Source organism: Astyanax mexicanus, chromosome 9 (genome assembly GCF_023375975.1).
Source record: "Astyanax mexicanus isolate ESR-SI-001 chromosome 9, AstMex3_surface, whole genome shotgun sequence".
Classification (NCBI taxonomy): Eukaryota; Metazoa; Chordata; class Actinopteri; order Characiformes; family Acestrorhamphidae; genus Astyanax; species Astyanax mexicanus.
In genome coordinates, this window is record NC_064416.1 from 41,274,231 (window position 1) to 41,298,286 (window position 24,056).

Genomic DNA, 24,056 nt, shown 5'->3' on the forward strand with positions numbered 1-24,056 from the left:
TCCTGCGTGGGCAGAGGCCTAGGTTGAGTACATCCTGCAGCGATGGATGCACACTCAGTTTAATGGATGCTATTTGCTCAGGAGTGGCTATGGTTTGTGGCGACACTTTGTCTTTGTTGATGAGCCATTGACTAAAGGCTCCAAAGCGATATCAGGATTGCAGCCTGGTCCACCTGGGGCTTCCCATTGTTCTGAATAATTTATGCCAGGGTACACGGGTAATGTGAGTGGAGAGATCCCAAGGCATTCCCCCCGATGTCGCCTCTGTAACTCCATAGCTTTGTAGATGTGTGGCGTAAGTGGCCGCCTCCCACACATGCCACAGTGGAGATTCTCCTCCATGCTGAGCCCAGTGATCAAAGTGGCACGGTGTCACAGCGCATCACACTCCACTCCAAGCACAGCGACCCAACAGAGGTGTGCTTAGCAAAACCAGTACGCAAGATTTACCAGCAACACAAATAAATAAAAAATGTGTAGTTTTAGGTACAATCCAATTTCTAATTTGTAACCCTTGCCTCTTAGAACTGAGTTTCTATTTTTCAGTTCCACGTTAAGTTACCTATCTATCTGTCTGTCTGTCTGTCTGTGAACCATCCACTATTGCTGCAACATTTAAGGTATAATGGAAAAATATAGTCAGCTAGTTAAACTAAGGAATACAATGGTTGTCTTAATTTGTAACAAATAAAAGAATGCAATTTTGGCTTTGCCTAATTGGGCAGCCAAGTTTCTGGTGATTTCATATAGCTTTCCATACATATTCCTATCTATCCATTGATTCAAACTATGTCAAACTAACAAAGATAAAGCAATGGTTATCATTATTTTTGAAAGTTTCTTTGACTGTTTGTGAAACCAGTTTTCTTGAGATTTCTCATAACTCTCCATTTGGATTGTGCCCCTTCTCTTCCCCTACAAGATTCGGGACACTCAAGATTTAGAGCTTTTGCTATGTGGTAAGATATAGGGGGTGACATGGGATTGAGCCTTAGCTATGGAACCCCCTAACCCTAAATTCTTACAAGAAAGCTATGCATAGTTTTGTGCAATAATTGGCATTTTTGGTAGACAGTCCTTGGACAAAGCCATAATACATAATAGTAGATATGCATATTTTTTTTTCCAAAGATCAGTCCAAAATGACCTCCAACAAAAAATTATTTGCCAAGACAAGTAAATCTCTATCAGCACACTCCATTACCATCAAAATAAAGCACATTCTATACACTACAATGTACTGATGACATGAATAGGTTTGGTAATAGGAGGCGCTGCAGTAGTTAGTCATGGGTTTTAATAATTCATACAGGCGTGTCTCATTATTAATATTTTCTCCACACACCACTGTGGAATGTTGCACATTATGTAAGGCCTCCAGTTCCCCAGCTGGACGAGACAAATGTACACTTCACTCAGTGTTAATGAACCAAGATCTACTTCAGGACCAGATTTCAGATGAATATTAACTCTACAACTTTACAACATATCTAGACTAAGATTTACTCCACTTCTAATCTATCTATCACCCATCAATTCATCTGTCAGTCACTATCACTATTCACTTATCTACCCATTCATTAATTCATCCATCCTTTAGTCTGTCAGTCTATCAGCAATCCATCAATTAATACACTATCTGTCCATCCTTCCATCCATCCATCTCTCTCTCTTTTTTTATTCATCCATTCATCCTTTAGTCTGTCTGTCTATCAGCAACTCATCAATTAATACACTATCTGTCTATACATACATCTGCTTATCTACCCATTTATTCATTCATCCATCCTTTAGTCTGTCTGTCTATCAGCAACCCATCAATTAATACACTATCTATCCATCCATCCATCCATCCATCTATCTCTCTTTTTTTTCATTAATCCGTCCATCTGTCTGTCGGTCAACCATCAATTCATTCACTAGCTGTCTATCCATTCATCCACTTATATACCCATTTATCTATCCATCCTTCCTTTAGTCTGTCTGTCTATCAGCCACCCATCAATTCATTCACTATCTGTCTATTCATACATCTGCTTATCTACCCATTCATCCATCCACTCACTCTCTTTCTTTATCTCTCTTTCTCTCACTCTATTACTTTATCTCTCTCGCTCATTTTCTTTTTTTATCTTTCTCACACTATTTCTTTATCTCTCTCTCTCTGATCTGCCATGTGATCTCTCTTTCTTTCACTCTTACTCTCTTTGTATCTCTCTCTCTTTGATCTCCTCCCCTCTCTCTCTGTGTCTCTCTCTCTCACTGTCACTCTCTTTCTCTCACTCTTACTCTCTTTCTCTCACTCTTACTCTCTTTCTCTCACTCTTACTTTCTTTCTTTATCTATCTCACACTGTATTTCTTTATCTCTCTCTCTCTCTCTCTCTCTCTCTCTCTCTCTCTCTCTCTCTCTCTCTCTCTCTCTCTCTCGCTCTCTTCCCACCTTCACCCAGTCCTACATTCATTATCTGACCTGTCACAGCTTATCACAGCCTGGCCTGCCAGAGTCACACGAGACGTTCCGTGGCGGCACCAGCTCAGGAGTGTTAACAGGCACAGACCCCGGGGTCCGCAGGTTAGCAGCCTCGAGCCTGGGGTTTTAACACCTACATACCCACAGGAGTTAACAGAGCAGTCTGCCTTCCAGATTTGGAGGTGTGGTTCAGACAGCTCCAAAAAGCCCCCTTCAAATTCTCTCTGTTTGGGTCCTTGTGGGAAATCTTCAGTTTCTGATACATGAGGCCTGTTTTAAGGGAAACTTCACCCCAGCCAACCGCCCCAAGATAACCACAACATCTTACATTCAGCTAACCAAAAACTACATTTCATTGTATATTCTTCAACAGTGGTAAAAGTAAAAGTTTGGATTTGCAGTGATCTAACTGTGCTAGCTAACATTTCTAGAGAGCATCTGTGATTGTGACTTTTAGTAAATTCCTTACATTTTGGAAAACAAACTGTGATCATGGGCCATATTTTTGCAATCTCTAGATGAGCCATCAACTGTGCAGCTCAATTTAGGTCATGTCATTGTGTCTTTGCTATCATAACGACAGGAAAAGTACACCTTGCTCTTCTAGAAAGGCGCAACCAGCATAAATATTTCCATAAGCATTGTTGCTATTCAAATGACGCAGGAGCAAGGAGTAAAAATAGTTCATTAAGTAGTGAAAATAGTTAATAAATTATTTTTTTGTCCACCACTCCCTTAAATAAAGATTCGGATTGGCTCTGCATATAAAATGAGCCATATTAGACTTTGGCGAGCCATATAAGACTTAGTTTGACTCTCTGTTTTCTTACCTCTCCCCCGAAAGGAAGATTCTTATTGGTTTGACTGAGTTTCACAATACACTGTAGGATCAGTGTGGTTCAAGGAGAGTGGATTTATTTGAATAGCGGCTGAAATCAATTAATTAGTTTTAAATTTGCTGGTCAGGCTCGATTAAAACGCTTATCGAACCAGTTCCGAGCTACAGAAATGTCAAATATATGTTTGGCACCCTTAATGTAAAGAGTCATGCAAAGTGCTATGTTTTTAGTAAAGTTCTAGTTCTAGAGAATTTTCATAGAATCAGCATTTTTCAGAGCCTGTTTCTTACAGATCTTGTGCATGCTAATACTGCTAGACACAGCAGTGCTGCTGGAGTTCTTAAACACTGTGTCTACTCACTGTCCACTCTATTAGACACCTCTACCTTTATGGTGCACTTTGTTGCTCATTGTTGCAGCCCAGATTGGAAGATTCTTATTGGTTTGACTGAGTTTCACAACACATCGTAGGATCAGTGTGGTTCAAGGAGAGTGGATTTATTTGAATAGCAGCTGAAATCAATTAAATAGTTTTAAATTTGCTGGTCAGGCTCGATTAAAACGCTCATCGAACCAGTTCTGAGCTACAGAAATGTCAAATATATGTTTGGCACCCTTAATGTAAAGAGTCATGCAAAGAATTTCATAGAATCAGCATTTTTCAGAATCAGCATGAGTCCTGTTTCTTACAGATCTTGTGCATGCTAATACTGCTAGACACAGCAGTGCTGCTGGAGTTCTTAAACACTGTGTCTACTCACTGTCCACTCTATTAGACACCTCTACCTTTTTGGTGCACTTTGTTGCTCATTGTTGCAGCCCAGATTGTTTTAGTTTGTCATCCTTTAGTTCTTCTTCAGTGGTCAGAGGATGCTTCAGGCCGAATGTAAATTGGGCACCCCTGAAGGAAACAGCCATGTAGAGGGAGGGCTACGTTTTTAGGAAAGCTCTAAATCTAGAGTTTTCTAGCATATTTTTCAGAATCAGCATCAATCTTTCTGTTACTATGCACAGTTTGTGTCTGATATACTGCCAGACACAGAAGTGCTGCTGGAGTTTTTAAACACTATGTCTACAACCACTGTGTTTACTGACTGCCCACTTTATTAGACATTTCTGTAGTTAGAAATTTGACCTTCAGAAATCAGGTATCAAGATTCAGGAGTCAGGAGGCTGGATGTTTAGCTTGCAACTTTATTCACATACAGACAGAAAATCATACACAGGTACAGCTAAGTTGGTCAACAGTGTGGACAGTCTATTGGGTTCCAGGTCCACCTTTGCTCTTTCTATGTCTTTCAGACTAGGAATATTTCTGGAGGACCTTATACACATGGGAAACTGCTTTGAACTTTGCAAGTGGGTGAAGAACAATGAAGGATATGAGTTTAGAGATGAGTTTGATGGTTGTCACCTTGGTTGGGATTCAAAAGGATCATATGAATGACCATCAACTCTCCTCAGGTGGTATATCAATAACGACTCCCTGATTCTGATTGGCCTGTTCATTGCAAAGAGTCTGTGAGTCAGCCAATCCATTTTTTTTTTGTGTGTGTGTGTGTGTGGGCGGGCATTGTTTTTTTTCACTCTTGGATGGGATGCGTTCAGGAGCTTCATGGCTCCCATCAAAACTCATTTCATCTCTGACTATTCTAAAGTATATCCATGTCTGTTAAGAGTAAAACAAAAAAACAATAAAAGTCTACCCTGCTGTACAGTTTGTAATACTGGGGACTAAACGATTGCAAAAGGCATGTTAAAGAGAGTTAATGTGTGATGTAATCTCCATGTAATGAAATGTGCATTTTTTCCTCCCAATACCTTGTTGGTATATCTTGTATCTTGTATGTGTTGAAGGATGTTGATCATCCTTTAGTTCTTTATCATTGGTCACAGGATGCTATAGGCTTAACGTAAATTTGTATTTATACAGCTTATTCAGCAATTTTGGTGTTTACTTATAAGCCTACAGTATATACTGTATCCTGACACAGTTCATCTGGACCTCTTTCAGTGCATACCTGTCAAGTCTCCCGTTTTGGCCGGGAAACTACCGTATTTTACTCCTCTTTCCCGCCGTCCTCCCGTTTTAGTATTTTCCTGTAAATTTCCCGTATTATGTTAAAATAAAAAAATATATATTATTGAGGAGACAGGGCACTGACCGCGCTGTGTCTCTTAACCAATCGTGGAGCCGGTTCAAGGAGAAAGTCCCGCCTTTCAGGAGAAACAGCCAATCAGCTTGCAAAGGAGGTTCAGTGTGGCGAAGCCCCTCGTCGCTGTGAGTTCAGGCAGCTATTCGGAGCAGCTGATGTTAAAACAGATCTGGATATACAGCGATTTTTCTAAAAGAAAGGTAACGGTAGGCTAATCATGTAAACTGTGATGAGATTTTTCTGATAGCTGCTTAAAAATACTCGTCTCCGAAATAAAACACACAGATTAAACCTTTTTAAATAAAAAAATTACAGATTGTGACTCAGTTTGACTCAGTTTGAACTGAACTGATTAACTGAACTTTTGAAGTATTATTATTTAATTAATACTTCAAAAGAAAGAAGTATTAATTAAAAATTATTAATTGTGTAGGCCCCTTAGGACTAATTTTTACTGATGGAATATATCTGGTCCTTTTAGTAAAAGCTCATGATACTATTTTTAGGGTCATCTACAGTCATTTTGCAGAATTTGTGCACCCTTTGTTCAATTTGAAATCTATTAAATAAATAAAATATATATAATAGAAAAGAGTGCATTTATGCAAAAAAAGACATGAAATCTTAACTTTTTTTAAATATCTAGAAAAGGGTTTTTAATTTGGCTGTATTAAAAGAATGACATATGTAGGAATGTCCACAACTGTAGTTTATAAGTGGTTCACGTGGTTATTTTAGATTTTTTGTAAACCTGTCTTAAAATGTAAGGGATACTGAACCTTCGTTGGGCTGGTGGGACGGCTTTAAGCGGACAGAGGAAAATATCCCTTATTTTTAAATCTAAAACTTGACAGGTATGTCAGTGCGAGATGATAAAGTCTACAAAGTGAGATGAGTAAGATGTTGATCAGCAGCTGTCATACTGTATGAGTAATTGAAATGAGTGTTAATGCTTCAACAAGTAATGAACTGTGGGTGTGGCGCTAAGGCTAAATGCTAACTCCACATGTTTTAATAGGACTCGGTTTGGCCAGGGTTGAATTGTGAGGTCTGATTAGCACTTCTGAAGCCACTTTGAAATGAAAATTGTTCAGCGTCTCTCTCTTGGTGGTGTGACTCGTAATAACCCCGTTTACTTCTCTTGTGTTTTCTGTTTTCACAGAGCACGATAAGCAGCGTCTATGCAAGAGCACGGAGTACATGAATCTGCACTTCAAAGTCAAATGGTTCTACAACGAGTACGTGAAAGACCTGCCGGCCTTCAAGGGCACTCCGCCGGAGTATTCTCTGTAGGTATCCAGCAGTGATGGGAAGTTTGATTCAGTTGTGCTTGGCTGTGTAACAAAGGTAGAAAAAATCCTTAGACATTTTTTTTTCCATAATACACAGTCCAGTCGGTACGCTATGACCTTCACCATCTTTGTACATTTCCCGTACAGTTCTTTTTTAGCTCTACTGATACATTTTTGAACATATTGTTTGAGAACTATATTGATCAGTCTTTCACAATCAAGAGCATTCAAAGAAAATCACTCCTATGAGCATGGAATACAGTGGTTGGGGTGGTGCAGTGGATAACACTGCTGTCTCTGTTAATTTTTTAGCTCTACTAATTATTTATGGACACTTTCTGCTTCTAAAATTACAGACTGTAGTCCTGGACCCCACAAGGTATAGGCCACCGCAGAGCAGCTGCTATTATTTGGGTTGTTTGGGTGGTGGTTCAATATTATTCTCAGCAGCACTGCAGTGATTATAGCACTGATTAGCATGGTGGTGGTATATAAGGTGAGTGGATCAGACACAGCAGTGCTGCTGGAGCTTTTAAACACTGTCCTACTTATAGCTACACACCTACTTATAGCTGATCCACCTTCTAGATAAAGTAAAGTCAGAGACAGAAGCTCATCTAATGCTTCAGCATTGGTGGATCTATATTTTTTTCTAAGTAAGGGGCCATCAAGGGGCCCCAATATTCATAGAAGGGCTAAGTATTATTCACCATTTAGATGAATGTAATTTGAAAAAGTTTGCACTTTAAAATTGTATTTAGTTAATTTAGTTTATTTTATTTTATTTAGTTAATGTTGCAGTCAATTTTTTAAAAAGAATTTAAAGGAACAAGTGCGTCACAAATTCTAAAGAAAAAGTCATATATATATATATATATATATATATATATATATATATATATATATATATATATTATAATACTTTTTGCAGTTCTTTGAAAAATAGTTTCATTTGGATTTTGCCAGTCTTTGCTTTCATTTTTTTTAAAGATTTGTTGATTTTCTGCTAAAATCTCTTGTTTCTGCTTCTTGTTTTTTGCTTCTTTTTTTGACAGCAGATTTTATTTTTGTGTTTGAAATTTTTGCCACAAAATTAACTAAACAAACACCACCACCACTATGCCAGTATCACTGCAGATCCACCACCCCAATAATAATAATAATAATAATAATAATATCTGCTCTATTGTGGTCTATCCTGTGGGGTCGTGACCATTGAAGAACAGGGTGAAAGGAGGATAATAATTAAGGATGCAGAGAGACATATACATGACTACACTTTGTAGTTCTATATAATTATTTTAGAACTACAAAGTGATACTATGTGGTCAGTTGAGCTTATAGAAGGGACAAAGAGTGTATTCTGTAAAAAAAAATAAAAAAACATTGGACAACTAGAGATGTTAAGCCAAAGTCTCAAATTGAGTGAAGGAAGACTTAAATCAAGCAAAAATACCTTATTTCCTGGCTTACATTTGTACACAACAATCAAAATAACTTAACTTTTTGTGCTTATTTTGAGTTCAAAAAATTTAAGAAAGATTAAAAAAGATAATTATTCCTAAAATAAGTAAAATAATGTTACGCTTACAATGATTAGTACAAAAAAAAGATTTTCACAATTTTCAGTGTAGAAACAAGGAGGTGGTCATAATACTCTGACTGGACTGTGTATCTCCACACATATATAATATATTATATTTCTAGGTGGGTAATGAGAGGGAACAAACATGATGCACCAGCAAAAATGCTGAACTGTGATTTCTTTACTATAGTGTTTTACATACTGTTTGACTAAACATGCAATTAAATCAGACACACTAGTAGGTGTTGAAGTCAAGTCTGATATATATATATATATATATATATATATATATATATATATATATATATATATATATATATATATATATATATATACACACACACACACACACACACACACACACTCTGTACTGTGCTTGATATTTTATACTGTACACTTTTATAGCACTTTCTCTACTGTCTATTTGATGACATTGATGATCAACACCTCCTATAATCCCCAAATTACCCCACTTACCCTTAACATATTGAATGAAAGACCACAATTCCAGTAAATACAGCTCCACTGCTGATTGTGCTTTTTCGCACACTTGTCTCATTTAAAGGGGTGTCCCCAAAAACTGGACATATGCTGTGGTGCAATTTTTCACATTTTTGTACAAGAATAATATCTTGATCAGCCTTTTACAACCACAAGCAATCAAAACAAGTCACTTATTTCATATGTCCCACAAATGCCCGCCTACATGTTATACAGTGGTTAGTGTGGTGCAGTGGATAACACCACTATCTGTCTTTGACCTAACACATCATGGGATTATTGTGAGAGACTGGAGGTTCGATTCCCAGTGTAGGTGACTATGCTCTGCTACACAATTAAGAGTCCTTGGGCAAGATTCCTAACAACCTCCATTGGCCTATGTCTATGGGTTAGAAATGCCGGCAACCTGAGTTGTTTAAAACCTCCAGCAGCACTGCTGTGTCTGATCCACTAGTTCCAGCACAATGCACAGTCACCATGTCAGTGTTCTGCAGTGCTGAAAATAAAATACCCCCCAAATAATAGTAGCTGCTCTGTGGTGGTCCTGTGGTCTGCTGGAAATTGAAGGAGCTGATAGAATGAACAAGAATGTGTGGTCATAGTATTCTGACTGGACTGTGTATCTGAACGCTTTATACTTCCTGGGTGGGTAATGAGATGATACAAACACGATGCGCCAGCAAAAATGCACTTGCGTAAAAACTGCTGAACTATGATTTATTTACTATAGCTTTTCACATACAGTACAGTGTAACAAAACATGCAATTAAATAGGACACCCTAATAGGTGTTGAGTCTGTATATATATATATATACACACATACACAGTACTGTGTTTGATTCAGGGACAATGCTAATGCTACGTTAGTATTGTTGGTGACCATGCTTATCCAGCGTCACTAGTGCTGTGTTAGCAACTCCACTGACCTGGCGCATGTAATGTCGCAAATTCTGTGATATCAATAGCGGTACCCAGGCTTGTCCAATGTCCATGACAACACATTAGCATTGTCACCATCCAGGCACATCCATTGTCGCTAATGCTCTGTTAGCAATGGCACTGATCAAGCTCGCCCATTGTGACTAGTGATTCATTAGTAATGCCACTAACCAGGATATTTCATTGGCCCTAATGCTCTGTTAATATTGGCATTGACCAGGCTCACCCAATGCTGTTGATGCTGTGTTAGCAATAGCAACGACCAGGTTCACCCATTGTCACTGATGCTTGGTTAGCAATGCCACTAACACAACGTGTTAGGAACATCACATTCCAGGCCTGTCCCTTGTCTCTAAAAACACATTAGCTATGCCAAGGATCAGGCTCGTCCAATGTCGCTAACAACATGTTAGCAAAATGACTGACCAGGCTTGTCCATTGTCGCTAACAACACGTCAGCAATGCCAATGATCAGGCTTATAAAATGTTATTAACAACGTGTTAAGATCACCACAGACCATGCTCATCCATTATCACTAACAACACATTAGCAATGCCAAGGACCAGGCTCGTCCAATGTCACCAATGTCACCAACAATGATGTTGGATGGGCCCAGCAACCACCCAGGCTCATCTATCATTGCTAACTACCAAGTAGGCTCATCTAATGTTGTTAAAGGCAAAATAGCAATGCTGTGTTAGCAATCTATCGACAGTAATAGTACATTAGCATTGCCACTGACAGGGCCCATCCAACATAGCTAATGCCGCATTAGCAATGCTGTCGACTGGGCTTGTCCAACATCACTACTGCCGTGTTACTAGCAGCCTGGCCCAGCTAGCCAATGGCAGATTCCGCTGATGGTTCTATGTTGCCCCAGGTACGGTAAGCTGCCCTAGACTGTAACAACAAGCATAAGATGACTGATTGATTGATGATTGTATTTACTTAATGATTTAACACAACACCGAACAGCAATCATTACGCTCTTATTACACATTATTGAGGATAAAAAAAACACAATACAGCCCTGCAGCTTATTTCCATCATGGTCCTTCACTTCCCACAAACAAACACAATAAGCAACACAGCTCAACGACACAGTTTTAAACTCCTCCACTTTTTTAACTTCTTTGTTCATTCCTTCATGAGCTCATTCATCAGCTTCTCCAGCTGTCTGGGTTTGTGTATTTATCGCAGTGGTACACAAACATTGTATTGCGCCATTACCGTGTCATCTAAACATTAGTATATTAAATATTAATATCAGTCTACAAATAAAACGGTGGGAACATGTTATCAATTATGAGTATCTGCTCAACTAACCTCCTATTTTTATGTTATACAAAGATTCATGAAAACAGAAAAAACAGTGATAGTGTTTTGTAGTAACTTATTTTTGAATGATATATTGTCCAAAAGTAGTTGGGATCAATTATTATTGTTAATTTAAAACAAATTTATTTCACTATATATATATATATATATATATATATATATATATATATATATATATATATATATATATATATATATATATATATATTCGTTACATTTAAAGAGCAAGGAGATTTTCATTATTTAAACAAAATACAGACATTGGAATTTAAATAAATAAAACTAAATAAATAAAACAACTCATTTGCAGTAATGGTATTTTCAAATGACATAAACACAACAAGCCTTAATGAGTTCAGACACACTTTTAATTCAGTGTTTTTTCTCTATATACAAAATTTATTTTGTAGATTAATACTAAAGTCATCCAAACTATCAAGAAAAACATATTGAATTATTAAGTTAACAAAATCCTGTTAAACCAACCAGAACATAGTCATAGTTTAGATTCTTCAAAGTAGCCCCTCTTGCTTAGATGACAGTTTTGCCAGGGTGGGGGTTTACGTAGGTTTACATAGGATCTCCAGTGGATTTTTTGCGTTTTACAGAGACTCAGGTCAGCGGCTGAACTGCACTTAGCAGGGCATTATTACACATGTTATAAAGTAACATATGACATTGAAAGACTGTTATTAGTGTAAAATTGTCTTTATTTTAAAAAGTTTTAAACTGCTGTCCGTCTCACTGCCTACTGGTGTCGCAGTGCTGTTAGCCAATCAGAGGCGATATGTTTGCACATACAGTTGTGGTCAAAAGTTTACATACACTTGTAAAAAAACATAATGTTATGGCTGTCTTGAGTTTTCAATAAGTTCTACAACTCTTATTTTTCTGTGATAGAGTGATCGGAACACATACATGTTTGTCACAAAAAACAGTCATAAAATTTGGTTCTTTCATAAATTTATTATGGGTCTGCTGAAAATGTCACCAAATCTGCTGGGTCAAAAATATACATACAGCAACAAAATTTGTCAATTTTGGTGATGTAGCGAGTTGTGTCAATCAAATTAGCTTCATGTCATGGCCTCTTCACTTCTTGTAAGTGATTCTGATTGACTACAGCTGTTGACTTCTCATGAGCCCATTTAAATAGGGCTCATTTGACCCATTGATTAGACTCAGCTACAAAAGCTACAATGGGAAAGTCAAAGGAACTCAGTGTGGATCTGAAAAAGCGAATTATTGACTTGAACAAGTCAGGGAAGTCACTTGGAGCCATTTCAAAGCAGCTACAGGTCCCAAGAGCAACTGTGCAGACAATTATACGCAAGTATAAAGTGCATGGAACAGTTGTGTCACTGCCACGATCAGGAAGAAAACGCAAGCTATCACATGCTGCCGAGAGGAGATTGGTCAGGATGGTCAAGAGTCAACCAAGAATCACCAAGAAGCAGGTCTGCAAGGATTTGGAAGCTGATGGAACACAGGTGTCAGTCTCCACAGTCAAGCGTGTTTTACATCGCCATGGACTGAGAGGCTGCCGTGCAAGAAAGAAGCCCTTGCTCCAGAAAAGGCACCTTAAGACTCGGCTGAAGTTTGCTGCTGATCACATGGACAAAGATAAAACCTTCTGGAGGAAAGTTCTCTGGTCAGACGAAACAAAAATTGAGCTGTTTGGCCACAACACCCAGCAATATGTTTGGAGGAGAAAAGGTGAGGCCTTTAATCCCAGGAACACCATGCCTACTGTCAAGCATGGTGGTGGTAGTATTATGCTCTGGGGATGTTTTGCTGCCAGTGGAACTGGTTCTTTGCAGAAAGTAAATGGGATAATGAAGAAGGAGGATTACCTCCAAATTCTGCAGGAAAACTTAAAACCATCAGCCCGAAGGTTGGGTCTTGGGCGCAGTTGGGTGTTCCAACAAGACAATGACCCAAAACACACATCAAAAGTGGTAAAGGAATGGCTAAACCAGGCTAGAATTAAGGTTTTAGAATGGCCTTCCCAAAGTCCTGACTTAAACCCCATTGAGAACATGTGGACAGTGCTAAAGAAACGGGTTCATGCAAGAAAACCATCACATTTAGCTGAACTGCACCAATTCTGTCAAGAAGAGTGGTCAAACATTCGACCTGAAGCTTGCCAGGAGCTTGTGGATGGCTACCAAAAGCGCCTAGTTGCCGTGAAAATGGCCAAGGGACATGTAACCAAATACTAATGTTGCTGTATGTATATTTTTGACCCAGCAGATTTGGTGACATTTTCAGCAGACCCATAATAAATTTATGAAATAACCAAATTTTATGACTGTTTTTTGTGACAAACATGTATGTGTTCCGATCACTCTATCACAGAAAAATAAGAGTTGTAGAACTTATTGAAAACTCAAGACAGCCATAACATTATGTTTTTTTACAAGTGTATGTAAACTTTTGACCACAACTGTATGAATATTCATGAGCAAGAGTGGAAATCCTCTCGTGTCCCTCCTCCTTTGCCCATCTCATGCAGGCGCTATGTTAGCGCGAGTCTGCTGCCCTTTCTCCAGCAGCCACTGGCAGCAAAACAGCATCTAATCCATTAGTGAGAGTTATGAGTGTGGCGGGGGACGGGTGACAGTAGGGACGGAGTCTCAGGGGCGCAGAGACACACCTGTCAATCAAAGCACACCTTCAGTAGAATTGATTTTCCTGCCCGGCAGAGACGGCCGTGGCGAGCCGCTGCAGCCGCGCTATTTATTAGCATCAATCTCAATGGCGAGCGCTCTTACATTGTGTGATAGCAGGAGAGGAGATGGGGGAGATATGGAGCCGGACACTTAGCACATCACCGCTAAATGGACTGTCAGGCTTTATTGTAACAATGTGATATCTGTAAGAGGAAGGAACAGCTGCAGCACACTCATACACACACTCATACACACACTCACATACACACTTTTTCAAACGCCACTTTTAATTAAAGCATTCAGCTACAGTGACGTGAACAATATGAACAATATCCCCCCTACAGATTCATTTTAGTTTTACTATTTTGTCATATTGACATTTTTTCGATTATCAAACTTACTTTAATAATAGACAAATATAACCTGACTAAATATAAAAAGCACTTTTTAAATCATTATTTTATTTATTAAAGTAAAAAAAAAAATCTATTCAACCCAAACTAGCCCTGTGTTAAAACGTGTTTGCCCCCTAAACCTCATAAAATAACATAACATCTCTGTTACACTCTTCATTGCAGAATTGTACATGAGTATAGACCCCTGAAGTCGTGTCGTCATTTTGTAGTCGGTCAGCATGTTGTTTATGCCCATATTTGGGGTTCCGTGTCTAAGCGGTTCAAGTAAATGGGGAATTTGAATGTGCTTTTTAAAAATTGGTCTCTGTCACATTCTGTGGTAAATAAAAATGTTCCGAACCCTGTACGTTTTATTCTGTGTACATTTACCTCCTTAAAATCACTGGATCCTCTGAATTTCGAGATTGTTTAAGGGTAGTAATTAGAAAAATGCTAACTTTAAGCTAATGCTTAACTGACGTCACGCTAATCGCCTTTTGGATTATTATGCTTCCTCTCAGAGGATCATTAAAGCATTTAAACAGGTAATATAACTCTTTCAGTCTGGTGATGTTGAGCAGTGTAGCCTGTGTTAGAGCTTTAAAATGCAGATACTAAGAGAAAGTGAGCTTTAGCTGCTCAGTGGTTTAGGAGCAGAGCTTCCCTGCGGAATTAGTATTTAATTACAGTCATTAGTTTATACTAATTGCAACATACCTGATTCAAATAAACAACTAACCATTCAACCAACTATCTGCCCTCGCTGAGACGAGCTTGTGTGATACAGCAGGAAAACTAGCAGGACAGAGTTACTCCAGAACCACAGAGCTAACCCAGCTAACTTCAGAGCCATAGTATAAGTATAATATACTTAATGTAAAAAAGGATTAATGTGTGTTTTATTTTTCCACTGAAACCTTTTATAAGGACAAATCTTAACATGGCTTAATAAACTAAAACAAAACATCAGAAAAAAAAAACAGAAAAACCAAACATCTCTAATTTATTTCACTGCATGCTAAAGATGGTAAATGGTAAAATGCAGTGGCGTGCAATGAATATAGTGGGTACTCCTTCTGCAACCACCCCCCCATACCCCTCCCCACCCCGCCGCCGGCCGACCGACACATAGATAAATATTACAATAACTACATATTCTCTCTCTTAACTGAGTTATATTAACTTAATACACATTAACAGCCCACAAATACAACAGCTACAAACCACAAAAATATACAATAGACCCAACAATAAATGCTTAATATTCCTACAAGTACAGCCGTTCAACAAAGATCACTCATTTGTATGTCACCAGTACACCAGGGCAGCCAAAACATTAAGTACACCTGGCCTATTATTGTGATTTAGTTTCACATTGAAGGGCAGCCTTTAAAAAGGCTTTTAAATATGATATGACACAATATCTGTCTCATTTGCAGCCGCAATTCCGTGACAGTTGGAACTATCTATTGGACTACCCCAGCATGAGCTCCGTTTATGAACGGGTAACACCTTCAGCACAGCTCTGAGAAGGGGTTAGACAGCCATGGCTCCGCCCCCGTAGTGAAAATCATGAATCTGATTAGTTAGATTGTCCTATGACTTTGCTAATAGATTAAATACTACTACTTCTCAAAATCAGGAGAAGGGTCCAGGCAGACACACGTGAGCAAAAGCCATTTTAAAATGCTTCGATTGGTTAGTACCTCTGTCAGATACGAGTCCTGTAGCAACTAAAAAACACAGACTAATGCTTTGAATTAGTTGCTGTTTTTTTATATTTATAAAATAAATTCTTACACTTACAATAACTATAATATATATTTCCTGATTTAAAATTCTGTAATTATTTACATGCACTTATTGTCACCCCTTCTCTGAAGGTTAAGAAGGGCCTCACTGCACACAAGTGGTTAAATGTGCTACAGTGTTACAGCTGGTTCTGCAGTATCACTGACCTGTTTTAGTGATTTTATCCTGTGACACTCTCAGCTCTCCTCAGTGAGGGCAGTTAGTTCATTAGTTGGATCAGCTGGGTGTAATATGCTGTAAACATACGGCCGGAGTTTTCACCGGTGTTGCGCTGAAAACAGTCCCCTGCTGATCTCTGCAGCGGCGCCGGGAGTTCAGTTCACTCCGCTGTAGCATTAGCTTAAAGTTAGCATTTTTCTAATTACGACTCTTAAACGATCTCGAAATTCAGAGGATCCAGTGATGTTCAGGAGTAAAATGTACGCAGAATAAAACGTACAGGGGTCTAAACTGATTTATTTACCACAGAATGTGATAGAGGCGAGTTTTTGAAAAGCCCATTCAAATTCCCCATAGGGAAAGAAAAAAAAAATACTTGGGACTACAGAATGATGCACGACTACAGTGGTCTATATGTAGATCCACAGATAAAGAACCGTTAATATTATGTTGTTTAAGGTATCCTTCTTTCAGCTTCAGTCTGATTTTTTTTACAAATGGTTTGATCAGCTTTCCATCCATGTTCTTTAATCATGCCCTGCTACCCAAAAGCACGGAACATTCACCCCCATGCTTCACAGCTGGAAAGGTATTTTGTAAAAATGCCATTATATATGGAACAGCAGAATATAAATGAATCAATTTAAACTCAGAAGATAGCTTGTGAACTCCCACAAATGTATAAGTTATACGTTATACTGTGTTATCTTGTGAGTAAGGTTAAACCCTGGCCAGTGTGCTCATGACAAGGCGATGTGAATGAACAGAGTGAGGTCTGATGTTGTGCTGGCGTTTAGCATTTCCTCGATCCACAGTGTCAGACATTACCACCCACAGTGGACAGTTCAGTGGGTGGTAACTAAGCAACTCTTGGTTGGTTTTCTTATAAGGCTCCCCCTACAGGCCAGGAGTAAATGTTCATTGTTATAAAGATTGCCTGCTGCCTCTCCGCTTTTTTCCACAGCCAAGCGTGATTGTGTTGAGCACAGCAGGCCGGCGTAAGTGACGTATAATCATGTCTACTGTGCAAATATCAGAAAAAAAAAAAAATATCAAACTATCCTAGAGTCATCAGTAAATTCTAGTCTAGACAGACACAACAGTTATAGTTTTATTGCAGTAAACGCGACTACATCTTCTACTGGTTTCTTTACTGTTTATGCTGCTCATTTTAAAACACACTCTACAGCGAAATCTGCAGCAAATAATGAGCTATTTAGTAAATACACATACCTTGTCTAAACTTCACTTATTAAGCAATTGTCCCAAGTAGCATGCAATAGAAAGGCTGTACACAGTAAGAAAAGTAAGTGCAGATTTGTACTTAAAAGAGTATAAAGCTTGTTGCATGTTGTTTGTACCAGTAAAGATTATAAAGATTATAAACATTATCATTAACTGAATATGGCTCAAAAACTTGATTATCCAAAATTGTCTGTCTTTTAAAATAAAATAAAAATGTGCAAATAAAATATATATATTGTTTATCAGTACAGTGATACAGAATACTGAATGCACCCTTTGGCTGCAGGTTAAATGGTACAAATCTGTACTTATTGCTGTTAGGAATGAGTTTGTACTTCAGAGGAAACAAATCTGACCATCTAAAGACCAATATTATACCTTTGAGGGTAGCTTTGAGAACAAAAATTTTAAAATGTAAAGCAAGATTTACAAAGGTGTGGACAGAGGGCTTCTGAACTTACAACCCTGTTTTTTTTTTCTCTATAGACCACAAAGGCGACAAAGAAAAACCTTAAATTATCCTATTTAATCATCTAAATCAGAATAAAATTCATGAACTAACTGAAAAATATTGCATAGTGTGCCTTTAAACATACATGAATAATTCAGATTCAAGCTAAAATAAAGCAAATTAATAATAAATCTGTTGTTAACGATATTGTGATCGAGTCGGGGCACTAAATGACATATTCCTACACTCAGGCATTCATAGACTGGGAGAGGGGTTCTGTTCTAGCCTTGCAGGCAGAGAGGAAGCATTAAATTCCTCTAAAAGCAGCGACTGCTTGTTAGAAAGTAGGACAGCTGGGCTTTCTGAAACAGAATGTGGATGATTCTCAATTCTGGTATTTTTCATTTGATCTTTTGTGAATATTATTAACAGAGTTTGTATTTTGATCTATAATGCAAATCATGGCGAGTTCAGTTTAAAAAGTGTTAAAAACTGAAAACATATTGACATTAAATCTGCCTTTTTTTTTTTTTGTTTAGGCAGTTTATTTTGTCTATACCAGCAGTATTCGATTTGACATGACTACATTAATAATGCCATGCAGCCGGAAGAAGAAAGAAAGAGTGAAACATCCACCCCCATGCTTCACAGCTGGAAAGGTGTTTTTTTTTTATTATCTAATTAAAAAATGCAATGATACATGGAATAGTAGAATATAAATGAGTCATACAATGTAAACTCAGATGATAGCTAGCTTGGGAACTGCCACAACTGTATACGTTATAAGTGGTGAGGTGTTATCTTGTGAGTAAGGTTAAAAACACTGACCAGTGTGCTCATGGCAAGGCAATGTGAATTAGCAATGCGAGTCTGACAGGGTCTGATAGTGGAAGACAGATGTATGGAAAATTGCATTTCTATGTTTTTTTTTTTTTGTTTGTTTTTTTCGGCTGGCATTTATCATTCCTCGATCCACAGTGTCAGACATTAACACCCACAGTGGACAATGCAGTTTTTTTTTTTTTGAGAGAGAGAGAGAGAGAGAGAGTGTTGAGAGCATAATCAATAGTATTTATATTGATTTATTTGTTTGTGCAGTACCAGTCAAACGTTTGGACACTCCCCTTCTTTAGCGCTTGCACATCTAAATAATTTCCAGGGACAAAAAAAGTAAGAATTTTGTTTTTTTTTGTCTATAATGCACATAAAAGAAGACTCTAATATTCTACTATATAATCTAGTTATATAGCAAATAAATTGAATTAACTAAAATATTGAATCGTTTTTTATTATTATTTCCATTGCATTAAAAGCCATATTGACACTTTTTTTTACTACCCAACTCTCAACAGTGGAAAAAAAACATGATTAAAAGTGTTCTAAATCACATTAAACTAGTAGGAATTAGTTGTTACTTTGCCTCAATGCCTCTAGTACTAACCTACTGTTTATCTAGTGCAGTGGGCGGGGCCAAGCTACGGTTTTGTTGGTTTATAAACTTGTTCATTTGCTGGTTCATGGTCTATTCTGGTGGACAGCAGTTCTCAAATAATGTTATGTGCAACAAAACATTTAAATATAAAGAAAATGCATGATGTCTATTGTAATGGATGCAGAGTCTGAAAAGGTTAATGATTTTTTTTTCTTTATTTTTATTATTTCCCACATTAATATAGATTAATTTTGAAGATGTCAAAACTATGAAGAAATGCAAATGCAGTCATGAAGTAAATAAAAATATTATTAAACAAGCCAAAAAAATGTTTTATACGTTGATGAGTTTGTTTACTCGGAACGTTTCTCCCTATGTTTGGTTTGGTTTCACACAGGCAAAAACCTAAACGCACCAAAATGCCGTGAAGAGCAGTGAACTCTGCACATACTGCACATACTGCGTTCTTAGTGTGTGAACAGCATGGAGCAGCAGCAGAGACGGCTGTTGTTCATAGCAGTATATTATCTGGCTAATATATCAGATTAAACTGTGCTTAATCAGCAGTTTAGCTCAATTAAAATTAAGTATATTTGATAGCTGAGTCGGATAGAGACTTTCTAGAGTTACTATGCAAAATAAATGTTATTTTCCATCATGTTTCTCTAGCAAGCCATGCTAAACTCAAAGTTACTCAGCTAACTTAGCTAATAGTTAGCCAGCTTTCCATATTTATGTCTATTGCAGTCCAAATTACAATTATTTGTCGTACTGTAACTATATAATAAACATAGTTAAATAAACATATAACTATGTTTATTTACAGTAAACTTAGATTTCCAAATTTCCACTAAGGCTGGGTGCAGCAGCATTAGCATTAGCAGTTAACCTCTGCACTTTTGGCTATACTGCTTCTTACAAACTGACTGGTAAAATTCATAAATAAAGCAGACTGGATTATATGGTGCACTGATGATTTTTGGAAAAATTAAAGGACTATAAGTGCGCCTTATAATTATGAAAATTATTTTAATTTGGACTGCAATAGACATAAACATGGACAGCTGGCTAACTTTTAGCTAAGTTAGCTGAGTAACTTTGGGGTTAGCATGGCCTGCTAAGATGAACATGATGGAAAATAACATTTATTTTGCATAGTAACTCTAACATGAGATTAGCATGGCCTGCATATGGAACCATTACTTGAAACTGGCTAGTTGTGTTAGCTGAGTATAAGTTTTTTGTCTAGGTTATATCAACATATAAAACATATTTTGCCATGTTTAAGCTAAAATGAAATATATTTGATAGCTGGGTCGGAAAGAGACTTTCTCTGAAGATGGGGGCAAACTTACTGGCATGATTAACATGCGTTAAACAAAATAATAACGTATTATTGATTCCAAATTAATTGTCTGCGTTAATGCTTTAGTGTTGACAGCCCTAAATTACTAATTTACAATGTAGCAAATCAATATATAAATAAAATGCAAATAATAATGAGAATCTGTGTCGAATATTTTGACTTGTACTGTATATGTATTTTACACCTCCCTGCTGACGGCAGCGTCACTTCAGCCTCACACACACACACACACACACACACACCCAAACAGTCAATCTCTTCCCTTTAACTGCTGCACAATATGCTTTGCTTATCAGGCAGGTCATTTTTAATGGGGACCTTTCCGGACCTGATTTATTGTGGAACGTATGGTCGGGGAAGGGCTTTTAATGAGAAACGACTTGCTGTCATCATACGTAAACTCAGCGGTCACATTCATGGATTTATGAAGTCATTATTTCAGCCGTGCTGCTGTTTCTGTCATAGTTACAACACTGCACACGACATAAGTTTAACTAATAGAGCCTGGCCATCATTACAAGCCTGCGGGAGCGGCCTGAGCCCCCGGTACCCGAGGCCGGGAGAGTCCTCAGGACTGTGCTGCATGCGGTGATACCAGTGTCTGACACCAGCAATAGTGTCTTTAATAACTTATATAACTTTATTTATATAAGAACCATCCATGTGTTAACAGTGTAATTACTGCTGAAGTACACATTGTAATTGATATTACTGATATCCTATTTACTATTTAGCTCACTGTTGAGTACATCAGCCATTTTTTCTCTGAGTGTCTATATCTTAATGTGAAATTGGAACGTTGCATCAACACACAATGCATCATGATTTATTGTACACATTGCTGCATACTACACAAGCTAAATGTGTCCCACAATGCATTGCGAGTCTCACTACTAAACAACAGACAGCCGAACAAATGGAGCAGACAGCGAGCCACGAGGGTTGCCAGATTGTTACATTGGCGTCCAGATAAAATCAAGTCGCTGGAGACAATTTTCAAAACAAAACATATCAACAGTATTACAGGTTTTAAAATACCTCATCCTAAATATTACTAATTAAAAAAATAAATTGATATTTAAAATGATTAATATGGTATATGCAGTTCTGGAAAAAAAATAAGAGATCACTTCAGTTTCTGAATCGGTTTCTCTGATTTTGCTATTTATAGATATATGTTTGAGTAAAATGAACATTGTTGTTTTATTCTATAAACTACAGACACTTCTTCCAAATTCCAAATAAAAATAGTCATTTAGAGCATTTAGATGTATTTGCAGAAAATGTATTTACACTTAAATTTCTTTTTCTGAATTACAGTTTTGTTTATTTGCTTAGGGAAACATGGCGACACCCCTGTTCCTTACTAGTGTCACTTAATGTGCCTTATAATTAGTTGTGCCTGATATATGAAAATAGAGCAGAAAATAGACGTTCATTGATTGTGCACCCTATAATTTGGTGTGCATTATAGTGCGAAAAATACAGTAATCTGGAAGATACTCCAGTATACTTCATTAGCAAGCCATGATAATCTCAAAGTTGCACTGCTAACCAGGTTGGCCAGCTTTCCAGCTACAGGGGTTGGACAATGAAACTGAAACACCTGTTTTTAGAGCACAATCATTTATTGTGCAGGAGAGTATTTGAGCAGCCGTGGTTTTATATTGTTTGGATACAATCCGGGTTAGCACCCGAACATCCCTTTCAGACAGCTTCCTCTTACAGCGTCCACAGTTAATCCTGTTGGATGTGGTTGGTCCTTCTTGGTGGTGTGCTGACATTACCCTGGATACCGTGGCTCTTGATGCATCACAAAGACTTGCTGTCTTGGTCACAGATGCGCCAGCAAGACGTGCACCAACAATTTGTCCTCTTTTGAACTCTGGTATGTCACCCATAATGTTGTGTTCATTGCAATATTTTGAGCAGAACTGTGCTCTTATTCTGCTAATTGAACCTTCACACTCTGCTCTTACTGGTGCAATAATGTGCAATTAATGAAGATTGACCACCAGGCTGCTCCAATTTAGCCATGAAACCTCCCACACTAAAATTATGACAGATGTTTCAGTTTTTTTTCAATCGTGTTACCACCAGTAGGCTATGTAATCTCAAATGTATACAGCTAGCTATGTTTGCTTTGCAGTCATGTTTCCGGTCTTCGTTCTTTTCCTGTACTGCCGAACTCTCGCTACAGTTCATTAAAGAGCTAAAATGTGGTCAGTGTGGATCCTGCCGCCGCCCAATTATCTCCCAGAAAAAGTGCACAACCAGCAGTTTAATAGCATCACAGCCATGAAGCACACTTCCTCTTCCTCACACTTTCTCTTGACAGACACTGTAAACATCGCCCACTTTATAATAACTGTCTCTAGTAACTGTATATTATACAATCCATGTAATTACAGTATACATTGGGAAAAACTTGGAACTTTTTTCACCAACAAAGATTGGAGAGGTCTGTCAATTTTTATTAAAGGTGCACAAGATCCCGAGAAGATCTGTATGGAGGAGTTAGCCAAAATCCCTGCTGCAGTGTGTGCAAACTTGATCAAGGACTGAACCAAGCTGACCTTCTTGATTTCTAGCACCAGGAGTGAAGGCATAAAGTTATCCAGAAGCAGTGTGTAAGACTGGTGGAGGAGAACATGATGCCAAGATGAATGAAAACTATGATTAAAAAGCAGGGTTATTATATATTATTCCACCAAATATTGATTTCTAAACTCTTAAAACTTTATGAATATGATTTTGTTTTCTTTGCATTATTTGAGGTCTGAAAGCTCTGCATCTTTTTTGTTATTTCAGCCATTTCTCATTTTCTGCAAATGAATGCTCTAAATGACAGTATTTAAGTTTGAAATTTGGGAGAAATGTTGTCCGTAGTTTATAGAATAAAACATTCATTTTACTCAAACATATATCTATAAATAACAAAATCGGAGAAACTGATTCAGAAACTGAAGTGGTCTTTTAATTTCTTCCAGAGCTGTATATAGCTGAGTAACTTTAAGATTAGCATGACATGCTAGGAGGAACATGGCTGTACACCTGGCTAACTTAGTGAGCTGAGGGACTTAAAGTTTAACATTTGCTGTTGATGGAAACATGGTTAATTTTGCTAGCTGTGCAAACTGGAGATGAACAGGGCCTGTTGATAGAAAGTCTAGGGATGGCGAATGCTAAAAACAAATGTAGCAAAAGTTGATATAAAGGAAACAGGAGTAGCTACTTGGCTAGCAGAGCCAACAACACACTCAAAATGCTAATCAAATACAAAACACACATCAATACAATGTTGTCACCAATAGAAAATATATAAAAAAAGGTGTTGCACGATACTACATAAGGTACTTACGCACCTACAGCCAAGTTTAATAATAATTCGGTGTCAGAG

General features: G+C 37.7%; 1 protein-coding gene across 3 annotated transcripts in view; it reads left to right on the forward strand.

The window, feature by feature from the left end:
• Positions 1 to 24,056, forward strand: part of LOC103026877 (protein unc-13 homolog C) — a 365,017-nt gene that overhangs the window by 217,374 nt on the left and 123,587 nt on the right. For all 3 annotated transcript variants that reach the window (XM_049483498.1, XM_049483499.1, XM_049483500.1), the window contains exon 19: positions 6,630 to 6,756. In XM_049483498.1, coding sequence (XP_049339455.1) covers positions 6,630 to 6,756 — 127 coding nt within the window. The remainder of the gene's footprint in view (positions 1 to 6,629; positions 6,757 to 24,056) is intronic.